The sequence below is a fragment of the Argopecten irradians genome, chromosome 6, assembly GCF_041381155.1.
Source record: "Argopecten irradians isolate NY chromosome 6, Ai_NY, whole genome shotgun sequence".
NCBI classification, from domain to species: domain Eukaryota; kingdom Metazoa; phylum Mollusca; class Bivalvia; order Pectinida; family Pectinidae; genus Argopecten; species Argopecten irradians.
The window spans coordinates 46,987,150-47,002,026 of record NC_091139.1 but is presented as its reverse complement, the minus strand read 5'-3'; the positions used below and the strand labels follow the sequence as shown (position 1 = coordinate 47,002,026).

The following is a 14,877-nucleotide window of genomic DNA, read 5'->3' as shown; positions in this document are numbered from 1 at the left end:
TTAATTATCACGAGCTGTGCGGTACAGCTAAAGGTATTCCTCAAAGTCATTTTAAATCGTGACAACAATTACTTATCCTGAGCTGTGCAGTACAGCTAAAGGTCTTCATCAAAGTCAATTTAGATCGTGACGACAATTACCTATCATGATCTGTGTGGTACAGCTAAAGGTATTCCTCAAAGTTATTTCAAATCGTGACAACAAATACTTATCCTGAGCTGTGCGATACAGCTAAAGGTATTCCTCAAAGTCATTTTAAATCGTGACAACAATTACTTATCCTGAGCTGTGCAGTACAGCTAAAGGTCTTCATCAAAGTCAATTTAGATCGTGACGACAATTACCTATCATGATCTGTGTGGTACAGCTAAAGGTATTCCTCAAAGTTATTTCAAATCGTGACAACAAATACTTATCCTGAGCTGTGCGATACAGCTAAAGGTATTCCTCAAAGCCATTTTAAATCGTGACAACAATTACTTATCATGAGCTGTGCGTTACAGCTGAAGGTCTTCCTCAAAGTCATTTTAAATCGTGACAATTAATTATCACGAGCTGTGCGGTACAGCTAAAGGTATTCCTCAAAGTCATTTTAAATCGTGACAACAATTACTTATCCTGAGCTGTGCAGTACAGCTAAAGGTCTTCATCAAAGTCAATTTAGATCGTGACGACAATTACCTATCATGATCTGTGTGGTACAGCTAAAGGTATTCCTCAAAGTCATTTTAAATCGTGACAACAAATACTTATCCTGAGCTGTGCGATACAGCTAAAGGTATTCCTCAAAGCCATTTTAAATCGTGACAACAATTAATTATCACGTGTTCTGTGCGGTACAGCTGAAGGTCTTCATCAAAGTCAATTTAGATCGTGACGACAATTACCTATCATGATCTGTGTGGTACAGCTAAACGTATTCCTCAAAGTCATTTTAAATCGTGACAACAAATACTTATCCTGAGCTGTGCGATACAGCTAAAGGTATTCCTCAAAGCCATTTTAAATCGTGACAACAATTAATTATCACGTGTTCTGTGCGGTACAGCTGAAGGTCTTCATCAAAGTCAATTTAGATCGTGACGACAATTACCTATCATGATCTGTGTGGTACAGCTAAAGGTATTCCTCAAAGTTATTTCAAATCGTGACAACAAATACTTATCCTGAGCTGTGCGATACAGCTAAAGGTATTCCTCAAAGCCATTTTAAATCGTGACAACAATTACTTATCATGAGCTGTGCGTTACAGCTGAAGGTCTTCCTCAAAGTCATTTTAAATCGTGAGAATTTATTATCACGAGCTGTGCGGTACAGCTAAAGGTATTCCTCAAAGTCATTTTAAATCGTGACAACAATTACTTATCCTGAGCTGTGCAGTACAGCTAAAGGTCTTCATCAAAGTCAATTTAGATCGTGACGACAATTACCTATCATGATCTGTGTGGTATAGCTAAAGGTATTCCTCAAAGTCATTTTAAATCGTGACAACAAATACTTATCCTGAGCTGTGCGATACAGCTAAAGGTATTCCTCAAAGCCATTTTAAATCGTGACAACAATTAATTATCACGTGTTCTGTGCGGTACAGCTGAAGGTCTTCATCAAAGTAAATTTAGATCGTGACGACAATTACATATCATGAGCTGTGTGGTACAGCTGAAGATCTTCCTTGACCTCAAAGTTATTTTAGATCGTGACAACAATTACTGATCATGAGCTGTGCGGTACAGCTGAAGATCTCCTCAAAGTCATTTTAGATCGTGACAACAATTACTTATCAGGAGCTTGACTCGCTGCTGTCATCTCTATGTCTGTACTTTTTATGCTTTGATTTTCTATGTTTCTTACTCTTTTTATGTCTTTTATTGGCTTTTGAATCATCCTCTGAATCTGAAGAACTATCATCGTCATAATCTGAGTAACGTTTTTCTTTCCTTTTCTTCTTCTTCCTCCTTTTCTTGTCTCTGTCCAGTGAAGAATCAGACTCCGATTCCGATTTGTGTCGATGTCTGTGTTTACGTCTGTCGTCTGAACTAGAACTCTCATCTGAATAATCTCCGTGTCTGTGCTTAGATTTATTGCGTCGTGGGGATCTTGACCGTGATCTGAAAAAAGAAGAAAAAAAGTCATAAGTTTTTGAAAGGCAAGGTTTTATTCGACTTCCGCGACTTTCTTATTCTGGCTGCATGTAGAAAAAATCATTTAATTTTAAATTCAAAACGCTCCCCTGAAAGTCGGTCTTTTTTTAAATATTCCATTTTTCAAATATAAAGAGCTGTAGCTAATTTTTAATATATTCATCTGATATCTATACTTTGTATGGTGAAGGTGAAATGGCATTGACGCCGTCTTTAAAATGCAATCTCATGGAAGCATTACAACCAAATACATTCAATAGGACAAATCATGTCGTCCCATCATAAAAAAAGCTGGCAAGAAACTGTCTTTGTTAAAGCGTCAATCAAAAGAGCAGAAACTACTTAATATAATATGCATAACAACCTATATTTGTTGAGCGCCCCTCAAGAGAAGACTCAAGAGAAGAACTTATGTCTGTTCAGCGCTAATTAGGATCAGAAACCACTTCAGACCAATGCCAATCAGAAGATAAACTACATTTGTTGAGCGCCAATCAGGAGAAATCAAAGTGCCAAGGCCACTCATAGATGCTGTGAATGAAGAACTCAAACAAAGGAATAAAGAAATTGGTTTTGCATTTAAATATTGAATTTAGTATACGAAGTGCACAGTGTTAAATTAGGGAGTTAAACAAAATACATTTACGATATATTGTATTTATCTTATGATATTTAAAGTTGATTCAAAAATAATAAGTTGAATAACTCATTTTCGTGAAGTAAATTTTATATTAAAAATTTTAAATTATTTCTGAAATAACGATTTCAACACCAATAAAACCGGTCAGAATCTGAGTATCATTTTCTATGATTCTTTATTACTGATTTTATCAATTTCATCAATATCTCTTCAAACATTTAAGAATATTTTCGGAAAAAATATAACGTTAGAAATACATGTATTACCATTTCCGGGTATGTTTTGGTTCCCTTTCTAAAAAATTAACATGGGTTGCTTTGACGACTTTTGACTAATAAATCACGGCCAGATACTTTTCCCAATTATAAAAGGTACATTATTTCGTTACATATAACACTCAGGTTTATTTTAAATTCACAAGAAAGCTAGTCGGTAACATCATAAAAACTTCATGTAATGTACCGGACTTACAAGTCTTCGAAAGACGCAGTAACTGGTTGGCGACAACATATTATCGTGATTTTTGCTTTGCCGAATTTGAATAATAATAAATCATGGCCAGATATTTAAGCCAAATAAAAGGTACTTTATTTGGTTACTTATAACACTCAAATTTCTTTTTAATTTATAAGAACGATAACGTCAAGAAAACTACATGCAATCCATCGGACTTTAGCAAGTCTTCGTAAAGGCTACCGTACATTACACAACAATATAAGTTCATTTGTCACTTTTAGTTGCTCGTACATATATAGATCTATATTATCATTATTAGTAATGTAAAGTATTTGTAAGTTTATGTTGATAAATTTTGTGATTTTTCCCTTTCAATATAACGCAGTTGTCGATAAACAAAAGGCACAACTCCCAGTCACCTTTTAACTTTTACTGCGCAATGATATCACCAGATATAGTTCGTCAATGCAACCAAATTATAAAAAAAAACTCTATAACCGTTTTAAGAACTTTCTTTAGCAATTATCTTCATAACATTCCATTACATTAATTGATCAGTAGTATGAATTACGTAAAATTGAAATAGACATACACAATCCAAAATCGACCGAAAGTCTGCCGCGGAGGAAGACATCGAAGAAGGCGTTGTTCGTGATTTTTGGGACCATACATGACGCGTAGGGATACATAAATCATAGTCCTTACTGAGCACTTAATTCATACCGTCTATAGTGCATATGTATGTACAAATTTAATTTTGTGGTTTTGAATAATTAGGTTCGATTTATTCATACTATCAAGTAATATGTAAAATGAACAAAACAACATTTGATTTTCGTCGCGGAGTGGTTTTATTGTTTAGATGTGCACAGGCTCGCCAAGCGTACCTAAGAATGCTATTTCACAGCATCAAAAACCAAAGTTGTTGAGCTCCATTCAGAAGATAAAAAACAGCTGTTGAACGTCAATCAGGAGATAGATAAATTACAGTTGTTGAACGTCAATCAGGAGATAAACTACAGTTGTTGAGCGCCAATCAGAAGATAAACTACAGTTGTTGAACGTCAATCAGGAGATAAACTACAGTTGTTGAGCGCCAATCAGGAGATAAACTACAGTTGTTGAGCGCCAATCAGAAGATAAACTACAGTTGTTGAACGTCAATCAGGAGATAAACTACAGCTGTTGAGCGTCAAAGAGAAGATAAACTACAGATGTTGAGCGCCTATCAGGAGATAAACTACAGTTGCTGAGCGTCAAAGAGAAGATGAACTGCATTTGTAGAGCGCAAATCCGGAGATAAACTACATTTAGTGAGCGCCAATCAAGAGATAAACTGAGTGCCAATCAGTAGATAAACTATATTTGTTGAGCGTCAATCAGAAGATAAACTGCATTTGTTGAGGACCAATCAAGAGATAAACTACAGTTGTTTAGCGACAATCAGAAGATAAACTGTATTTGGTGAGCGCCAATCGGTAGATAAACTACATTTGTTGAGCGCCAATCAGTAGATAAACTATATTTGTTGTTGAGCGCAAATCAGGAAAAAAACTACAGTTGTTGAGCGCCAATTACGATATAAACTACATTTGTTGTTGAGCGCCAGTCAGGAGATAAACTACAGTTGTTGAACGTCAATCAGGAGTATGAACTTCAGTTGTTTAATGCCAATCAGGAGATAAACTTCATTTGTTGAGCACCAATCAGGAGATAAACTACAGTTGTTGAGCGCCAATTAGGAGATAAACTACATTTGTTGAGCGCCAATCAGGAGATAAACTACAGTTGTTGAGCGCCAATTAGGAGATAAACTACATTTGTTGAGCGCCAATCAGGAGATAAACTACAGTTGTTGAGCACCAATCAGGAGATAAACTACATTTGTTGTTGAGCGCCAGTCAGGAGATAAACTACATTCGTTGTTGAGCACCAATCAGGAGATAAACTACATTTGCTGTTGAGCGCCAGTCATGAGATAAACTGAGCGCCAATCAGGAGATAAACTATATTTGTTGAGCGTCAATCAGAAGATAAACTGCATTTGTTGAGGATCAATCAAGAGGTAAACTACAGTTGTTGAGCGACAATCAGAAGATAAACTGTATTTGGTGAGCGCCAATCAATAGATAAACTGTATTTGTTGAACGCCAATGAGATAAACTACATTTGTTGAGCGCCGATCAGCAGATAAACTACATTTGTTGTTGAGCGCAAATCAGGAAAAAAACTACAGTTGTTGAGCGCCAATAAGGATATAAACTACATTTGTTGTTGAGCGCCAGTTAGGAGATAAACTACAGTTGTTGAACGTCAATCAGGAGTATGAACTTCAGTTGTTTAGCGCCAATCAGGAGATAAACTACAGTTGTTGAGCACCAATCAGGAGATAAACTACAGTTGTTGAGCGCCAATCAGGAGATAAACTACAGTTGTTGAGCGCCAATTAGGAGATAAACTACATTTGTTGAGCGCCAATCAGGAGATAAACTACAGTTGTTGAGCACCAATCAGGAGATAAACTACATTTGTTGTTGAGCGCCAGTCAGGAGATAAACTTCAGTTGTTGAGCCCCAATCAGGAGATAAACTATATATGGTGAGCGCCAGTCAGGAGAGAAACTTCAGCTGTTGAGCCCCAATCAGGAGATAAACTATATATGGTGAGCGTTAATCAGGAGCAGAAACTATCGTTGTTGCCTTTGAAGCATGCACAGAAACTACATTTGTGGAGTGCAAACCAAACACTTACTTGAGTACCCATCAAAATGTAAAATATTTATGTTGAGCATGAATCGAGAGCAGAGATTATATTTGTTCAAGTTTGTAAAAAACTAATTAAAACAACACCAGAAACTACATTTGTTGAGTACAATAAAAAACTAACGAATCAAAAGTAAAAATCATATTTGTTGAGTAATAATTAAAAGCAGAGAATCATTCAAAAACAGAAACTATCTATCTTTGTTGAGCATCAATCAAATGAAACTGTCTTTGTTTAGTGTCAATTATGAACAGAAACTGCCTTTATTGAGCACCAATCAAAAGTAGAGCTTATTGTCATTCTCAGATATAAATGTTCAAAGAAAGGTCAATTGTTAGTTGTACATGTATTAACGTAATTTAAAGATAGCAAAGACAGAAAGTGGTCAATAAAATATATACTCGGGTACCAAGGGAAATAACCCTCATCAGTCATTAACAAACAAATTATTAAAAATTTGTACCAAACTGAAGAATTATTTTTTTAGTTTGGTTGTCCTTATGAAAAATATAATAATAACTATTTATAAACATAAAAATCTATGAAATTATTCCAAGAAATGAATTTGTGTTTTTTCATTGAGAATTGTTACGTGGTAATTGGTAACCTGCAACTCTTTGGTTATCAAAAACACATTTTAAATATCGCCTGTTCCTATAATAAGTAAACTTATAAGTAAAATAAGTAAAAATCTCACAAAAAGTTTAAAACACCTCATCAAGAAAAAAATCATTATCTTTGTCACCTTTTAGAATAATGATACATGTATGGGGGCAGAAAATATCTAACTGCAACACTAAAAATAAAAATTAAAAATAAAAGTAAAATGACAACTTAATGATAATAGGATCACCACATCCTCCCATAAGTACCATTAGATATTCTAAATGCTTTACCTTTTGTTGCTTTTTTTCTTTCTTTTCTTCTCAGTTTTGAAAAATTTCTTCTCTTTCTGCTTTGTTTTACCTGTCAAAAACAAAGCAACCAAATACAAATAGGATACTTCAATGTAAGTAATAAATGTAAACTAAAAGTAGTTAACTCAGGTAAAGAAAGGGATAAGAACAAAGAGTTGCAAAACATGGGAATATGCCCTGTGTCCCACTGTAATAAGAACTCAAGTTTGATGTTTATTCCATTTTTGTATACTGTTGTTTACTTAAATAGAGCTTGGTGTTGACCTATAGCTTCAACATATTCCATGGTATCAAGAGAAATTTCTAGAAACACTTACTTTGATTAAGTTTTGTGAGTGGTGAGACAAATTCCTCACTGGAATCAGAACTGGTACTACTGACGTCTAGCACAACATCCTTCTCTGGGTCGGACTTTATAAAGTTTCGACACTGGAATGTTAGGTGGCCAGCTAGATAAAATACAATCAAACAAGTTAGCATGACTGTCACAACATTCATAAACGTAAAGAATGGTATTGTACTAAATTAAAGATATCCCAGCTTGTTGTTGTAAAACTAATGCTTTCTTATTTTGTTCTTATTATCATAATTACATTGTATTTAAATTGTATTAAATCAAAATCATCTCAGCTTATTACAATGCTTATTTTTTCTTTATTTATCTTTATTATCTTACCACCATAACTTCATATGACATTTTATCGTCTAGCTTTTACATCAATTGATATACCATGATAATGGTATGCAAATGTGCATTATTCTTATAAAGAAAGTCTGCAACAAAAGGCAAACATTTATTATACATGTAGCGTTCAATTTATTGAGTGCCAGCTAAAGGTAGGTTACAGTATATACTGTTAACAGTAAGTGTAGCACCAATGCTTGAAACAGGGTTTGATCACATGCAGGCACCAAATGTAGGAGTGGAAAAATGCACAGCCAGACTGGGATTCAAACCTGGGGGGCGGGCCCATCCCAACTGGGATTCAAACCTGGGGACGGGCCCATCCCAACTGGGATTCAAACCTGGGGGGCGGGCCCATCCCAACTGGGATTCAAACCTGGGGGGCGGGCCCATCCCAACTGGGATTCAAACCTGGGGGGCGGGCCCATCCCAACACTAGCCTGAGCATCCTCGATACTCCAGTGTGTTACTATCACTGTCATAATATCCACCTCTGGACTAATTCCTAGTAAAACTAGAGGCTGATAAACAGAAAAAAACTGACCAATCACAGATCTACACAGACTTCCTTTGAAGGCTGGGCTCACGCTATCCATTCGTTTTCGTTAATAACGAATCGATCTGGCTTATTGCTAAAAATAAATTCATCCTAATTCGCAAAAAAATGCTTAAGTTTTTCTTCACACACCCGATATCCAATCACGCGGACACAAGCTTCAAACATAGTTTTTTTCAGTTGCATTACTTTCATAGCAAGTCTAAAACAGTTGAAAAATTAATCAGTTACTGTATCATATATATTTTGATGTTGAAGGGATGTAAAGTAAAAATACGCACGACGGATTATGGTTTAATGAATGATCAGGATCTTTTGTATGTGTGTACTTTTCAATTGTTGCATAAAATACAATATTTGATGCTTCTTATTAATTTAATGGTTTTCATTGTGGAATGCTGTCAATGCACAATTTGCTAAATGAAATTCTTATTTGTGAAAGAGAAAAAACTCACTTTCGCAACTTTTGCTAAGCAAACTGGAAAGGTAGTGTGAGCCCAAGAAGGATATGTAAATTTACTGACACCCAACTTCAAAGCCACAGTCAACAACAGAGTACTATTTGATTATTTGATTCTTTTGAAGCACATCAAAGGATCAAATTACCTGCTGCCTTCAGTTTTGTTATGGAATATGCCAGGGGTGGAAATAGCATCGTATCAGTAATAGTACCCCTAGAGTATCGAGGATGTGGCCAGAGTGCTCTACCAATTCAGCTACCTGGTAAAACAGGAGAGTAGAAAATCTAGAAATGAAGCAACTAGACCGGGATTCGAACCCCGGGACCCTCAGAACACTAGCCGAGTGTTCTACCCACTGAGTACTCCAACAATGTTAGAGGTATAGTACGACGAGACACTTTTGAAACAGAACGTCGTCAAATGCTCTACCGACTGAGCTACCTGGTCACCGATGATCGACCCAGTCCAATCCCACTACAATTCTCCCTCCTTTCTCGAAGTCTTCACCCTCGAAGACATACGAGACCCTTCCAAACACCACCACCATAGGTTATTTACTTAGGCGCCAATTCTGTAACAGGAGAAGAGAAAATTTAGCGGCCAGACCAGGATTCGAATCCGGGACCCTCTAAACACTACCGACTGGCCACTAAACATTAGACAGGCATTTTATCATTATTTACCATATCCACACTTTCTGCATGCAGCTCTGTTGCCATCATTGGTTTTACTGGTCAGCTTTGAAACCAGGCCTGTGATAATGAAACATAACATTGCAAAATAAAATGGAAAATAATCATTAGAAGAGCGCTGTCAAAGATGACAGCACAGATTCCCACGTATTTTTGATAACATGGCATATCTCCAAATTTTCTCCACTAGATTGATGTATATAGAACTATTCCATTTGGATTATTTTGAATTCTTTCTAACTATCTATTTTATGTGACTCTCAAAATATATTTTATTGTTAATCTCATAGAAAAAATGTAGGCAATATAAAGTTAGTAATAATGTTATGATCCTGTATTTACATGTAGCTGCTCTCTTCTGAGGCTTTGCCTTAAATTCATATTAACGTTATCTTTAAACGTTAAACTACTCATCTCCTCAGAATCCTATTCAAACCACAGGCGTCTGCTTCAGGTTTGATAAAAATATAATAACCTATCCCTTCTATATGAACAAGGTTCAGTAGCAGGAGTAGGATTAGCCCGAGATATACTCTGGCCCTGACACCAGACTTAGACATTATGACAGATAGATATCTGGTTTAGGCCAGAGCGCAGTAGTACTTGAAAACCTGGAATAAGCCGACACCGTTTGGTATCGGGCCAAGGTACTCTCCGATTTAGACTACTTACAAAATATTACCACCGAGAATCGCCACTTACCTTGGTCTTTTCAACAAATGAATCTACTCATAGCCATCCATTTCATCATGGAATCATAGACGTCTCTGCACTTGGAGACCTCGGCACTTGGAGACCTCGGCACTTTGATATTCGGCACTTGGTAATCTCGGCACTTTTATTTTCAGCATTTGGAATGTTCGGCACTTTTTGAAGAGAATTTATCACTTAAGTTTTTTTTTAATATCATAAAGTCTATCGCTGTACGAGAAATATTGACTTTTAATTTTCTCCGAATTTATGAAACTCTTTGTTTGTGTCAGATGCACAGCAGTGACGATCGATTAAAGTTGTTAAAACGTTGTTATATTTCCATGATACAATAATTGTGGAACAAACATATTTCTAATTTATTAGCATTTAAACATTTTCATATATTGTTGATATTTTATTAATATTTAATACATTTTGACTATTTTTCGATCAAAGTTCATAGTTTGTTTTTCAACGAATTTTCCATGAATTCCGTGGTAAGTGCCCTTTCATATGTGAATAGACAATTAAAATACAGTGTAACAAAACTTTGATGTCATTATAAAGTTCCGCTTGCGATAAAAATGCATGTAACATAAATATCTCTTAAAATAGGTCATGGAAAATTATACATTGAATTATTACGGAATCTGTAAATATTATTTCTAATTTGGTTAAAAAACGAACTCGTGACAATCAACAAATCAACAAAATCAACAAAAAATGTGTCAAATGCATGAAATATAGTAAAATTATAAATTTTATAATTATAAAAGTAATTATTTTTTGTAATCACAAACATTTAACAGAAAATTACCACGCTCTCTCTTTGTATAAAATGTTGACTAAAGCCAGGTAAGTTGTTACTGAGACCAACTGTGAAGTTTTGAAAAAAAAACATGGTTTGGACAAGAAAACAGTGCAATGAATAAAGTATGTGTCAGATTTTTTTCGTACTTAATCTTGCTGTTTTCGTTGTCGGTAATTTTGTGCTGATAGTTTTGTCTTGGATTAAACTTGAATTTTACCTACAAATTTCTGATATACCGTTTGCTTTCTCTTCCGATAATCATGCTTATTACTAGAGTCAGAGATTTAAATCTCGGCTAGAGTATAATTTTCCAGTGCCATATGCCGCATTTAATCGCTGTTCCAACAAGTGTTACTTTTAGTAATTTGGTCAATTCAACATCGTAATATATTACCAGTAATTCACATGTACAGTTACCTGATAATCTATTTATAATTGAAAATACTGGATACAACATATTGAAGATATAGACGGTTGTACAAACTTATTTAAATATGATTTTCTTTACCTGTTACAAATTTTATCATAAACTAATAATAGAAAATTTTGTAACCGAAATGCAAATTCTATTTAGGTTATTTAACAACGATTTGTTCTGGCAGAACTGATAAGGACATGAACATGCATCGGACAGTCACATATCTGAGCTTTAATTTCCAATTTCACACGCAAGGTTTTACAGCAATCTAATTAAAGTTTGATGTTCATTATTTACTCCATTCATACGGAGTATACATCAAATTTAAGTAGATGGTATTCATTTCTGGTTTCCGGTATGCCAAAATACAAGGACGGAACGTAAATGAACATGATTGCAAAATATAACTAAAGATTTCTTTATAGCAACATATTGCATATCATATGCTTCCTTTTGGTAACAGAAATAAATTTGAGCGTACACGCCTCGTCAATCAGTTGGTAATTATAATTGACTGACACATGAACATCGAGGCTAGTAGCTAATGATATGGCAGGGGCGGGCCCTCTGTCGTTGCGTGCTTGTGAATTATACCCGGTCACGGCAACCGTCTCGCAAAAGCCATACTTCAGTATAAAATTTATTACATAAAATTGTATGTGTCTGTGTCAAAAACACTTGCGCTTTAATCTTGTTGTTGGTATAAGCATGATAAACTTATAGCGATATGATGATCAATATGCTGCATATATTCCAGTTACATGTATGAATATTAGAAAAATAATTTACAGTCTATTTATTTTAAAAACGCTGAAATCAAGAAATTGAAGCATTTTGCGCATGCATTCTCTTACGGGATCGCGATTTAGACAATTCAAATAAAAATGGAGGAATAGTAAATTTCATTATAATACTAACATCTTTTTTTCTGTGTTTGTGTGTGACTACAGCAGATATACGTAATGCATCTAATAATCCAAAAACCAATGAAATAAGTTACATTTTCTCTGTAATGTCAACATATATATGAGATTTTTTTTCGCGTCCACGTTCGCCATGCAACATAAACCAAATATTACAAATATTTTGAAAATCAATATGAAATGTGTATACCGTATTTTCCCTAATGAGGGCGCCGGGCGCGGGTAAATGACTGAGGGGGGCGCGGTTATTTGAGACCATTTTTAGATGGGTTTTTTTCTGAAACAGACTATAGTCATCTTGCTTTTAGTTTCGTATTTTTCTGAAAGTTATGATAACCAAGGACGTATAGGAGAAGGATAAGTCACACTGGGTTTTGGAGAAGTACTAGGCAGGAGCTTTTGTGTTTGTGCACTGACCGTGACGTTGGGCGACGACTGATTTCCTTTGACATCCGCCGGCACAGCCTTTGATGTAGCTTTTGATGTAGCTTGCGGGTGCGAGGGTTACCGTCTTACTTTCTGAAGCGGGCCAACATTTCATGAGCTGTCGTATTTTTTTAACACAAATTTAAGACATATCCTCAAAATATTCCGTCCTTAAAGCAAGTGATAAACGTTGTGAAATTTAATAAACTTTACATTGGTGTTTCGTTTGATTCGATGAGACAAGTATTTGTTGAGAAAAATGGTTTTTATTCTCGGTTCATAGGCATCTCGCGTGGTGTTTAGTAATGTAAAGAGACAGTCACGAATCCTTCTCACTTATAAATCCTTGTGATAACCAACTTTCGTTTTGAAGTCAAGAAAGTATTGAAATTACATAATAATGAAGAAATGTATGCACCAGAAGTATTAAACATTGGTTAAATATGTCTGTTTCATGGAAATTTTGCATTTCATGCTAGCCTGTTTGTTTACCTTGTGTACACAAAATGGCGGACGGTGCTTTCAATCGCTACTTTCGTTTTGTGGTAGATGGGGAATACCGACAAGAGCACACAATAAAATGCTTAGAAATGATAATATTACTGTAAGTTAGGAACCTTTATCATACATATACTGTAAGTATTCATAAAACCTGTACAGACATCGCTAAAATGTTGTTGCCAGTTAGTCTTCATCCATACACGTGTGTGGGACATTCAAGTGACACGTTTTGTTTTGAACATGGCGTTCTTGCTATTTCTATGTGTAAATACTTGGCAAGTTATACAAGCTGATTAATAAATTTAGTGTTTATACAAGCTGATTAGATATCTGTTAGGCATCAGATTGATGTAAAAATGTATTTCATTAGCGTCTGCAGAGACAAATCGTCACAATCTGGCACCTAAATTGTATGAAATTAGTTGATTTTTTTCAGCAAAAAACGTGGGGGCGCCCTTATTAGAGGAGGCGCTCTTAATAGGGAAAATATGGTATTTGCTTAACATATCGTTTGGTTTGATCTTAAATTGTACAAAATAAAAAGTTCCGTTGTTCCTTTGAAGATGCATTTGTGTTTGTGTTACTTTTGTCCCTATTTATTGTCTTTTAAGCAATTTTTCTTTTGACTGAAAATACAGATTATAAAAAGATGTAACGGAAGACATAAAAAATCTGAAAACATTGATAAACCGTTTCCTTTGCATATATTTTCGAAATAGAAATTCTGAAAATAATCTGTGTACATGTTTACTTCGGTAGCATACTGAACTAAGAGATCCAATGAAAATTTGGTGTCTAGTTACGTCTGTATTAATTTTGTTGATAAATCCTAGTTAATTTACCGAGTTTTAGTGAATGCCCATGTGTGAAGAAAAGAATATATGGTTATTGAAGCATATGTAAATTTGTTGTTTGTTGTGATTTGGAAAAGTAAATTACTCAAAAGTTTTGAACGTGTCCGGTTAAATCATGTTCAAGCGAAACTAAAAATACATTTTTAATGAAAATGGAAAACTAAACTATCTTTTCCTTCTCACGATGGCATGAAGCAACGTGCCGAAGTGACTCCAACCCCAAGTGCCGAGGTCTCCAAGTGCCGAAATGTCCTGATACCTTCATCACGCATACACGTTCTATTGTGTCAACACAGTAGTTTCTTTTCCGCAACTTTTAATTTCTCTCGTCGTCGTCGCCATTTTCTCGTAGTACGGAAATCATCTTTAATCTCGACGGATTGCTATATTTGGGTAGATATGATATTCATTTGTTGAATAGACTAAGGTTAGTGGTGCTTCTCGGTGGTCAGTCTGTATCAGAGATGACCTGGCCCGATACCAAACGGTGTCGGCTTATTCCAGGTTTTGGAGTACTACTGCGCTCTGGCCCTAAACCAGACATCTAATTCTATCTGTCATAATGTCTCAGTCTGGTGTCCAGAATATCTCGGGATAGATCTAGAGTAAAATATTTCTTATTCCAAAACCAGCTGCAGACGCCTGTGTTCAAACACGGTACCTCAGAAAGTGGCAAAGTCATTGTGTTAAAAACATTCACAGAATATCTGAAAACATCATAAAGAATAGCAACTAATATAAAAGCACCTGAACATTCGTCATGAATTCCGTGTACATACCGTGAATATCCTGCATCCTGACTCGAAATTGAAGCTCGTTCCTGAGCCAGATTGTCACGTCGCTAAAACGTTTCAGGTACAAGCAATCGATAATATCTTACATCATTCGATGCAAAATTGCAATACAACATATTATTTTTCATTTATCATATCAAAGAAGT

General features: G+C 35.3%; 1 protein-coding gene across 1 annotated transcript; it reads right to left on the bottom strand.

Moving 5' to 3' along the window:
* Window positions 1–255: 255 nt before the first annotated feature.
* On the bottom strand, window positions 256–14,787 carry LOC138326088 (protein SREK1IP1-like). Its single transcript, XM_069272227.1, has 5 exons — window positions 14,717–14,787; window positions 9,303–9,371; window positions 7,235–7,366; window positions 6,897–6,966; window positions 256–2,108 (listed from the first exon to the last, which is right to left on the bottom strand). Exons 1-5 carry the CDS (start codon window positions 14,730–14,732, stop codon window positions 1,781–1,783), a joined length of 615 nt encoding a protein of 204 aa, XP_069128328.1. The 5' UTR covers window positions 14,733–14,787; the 3' UTR covers window positions 256–1,780.
* Between the last annotated feature and the right edge of the window lie 90 nt (window positions 14,788–14,877).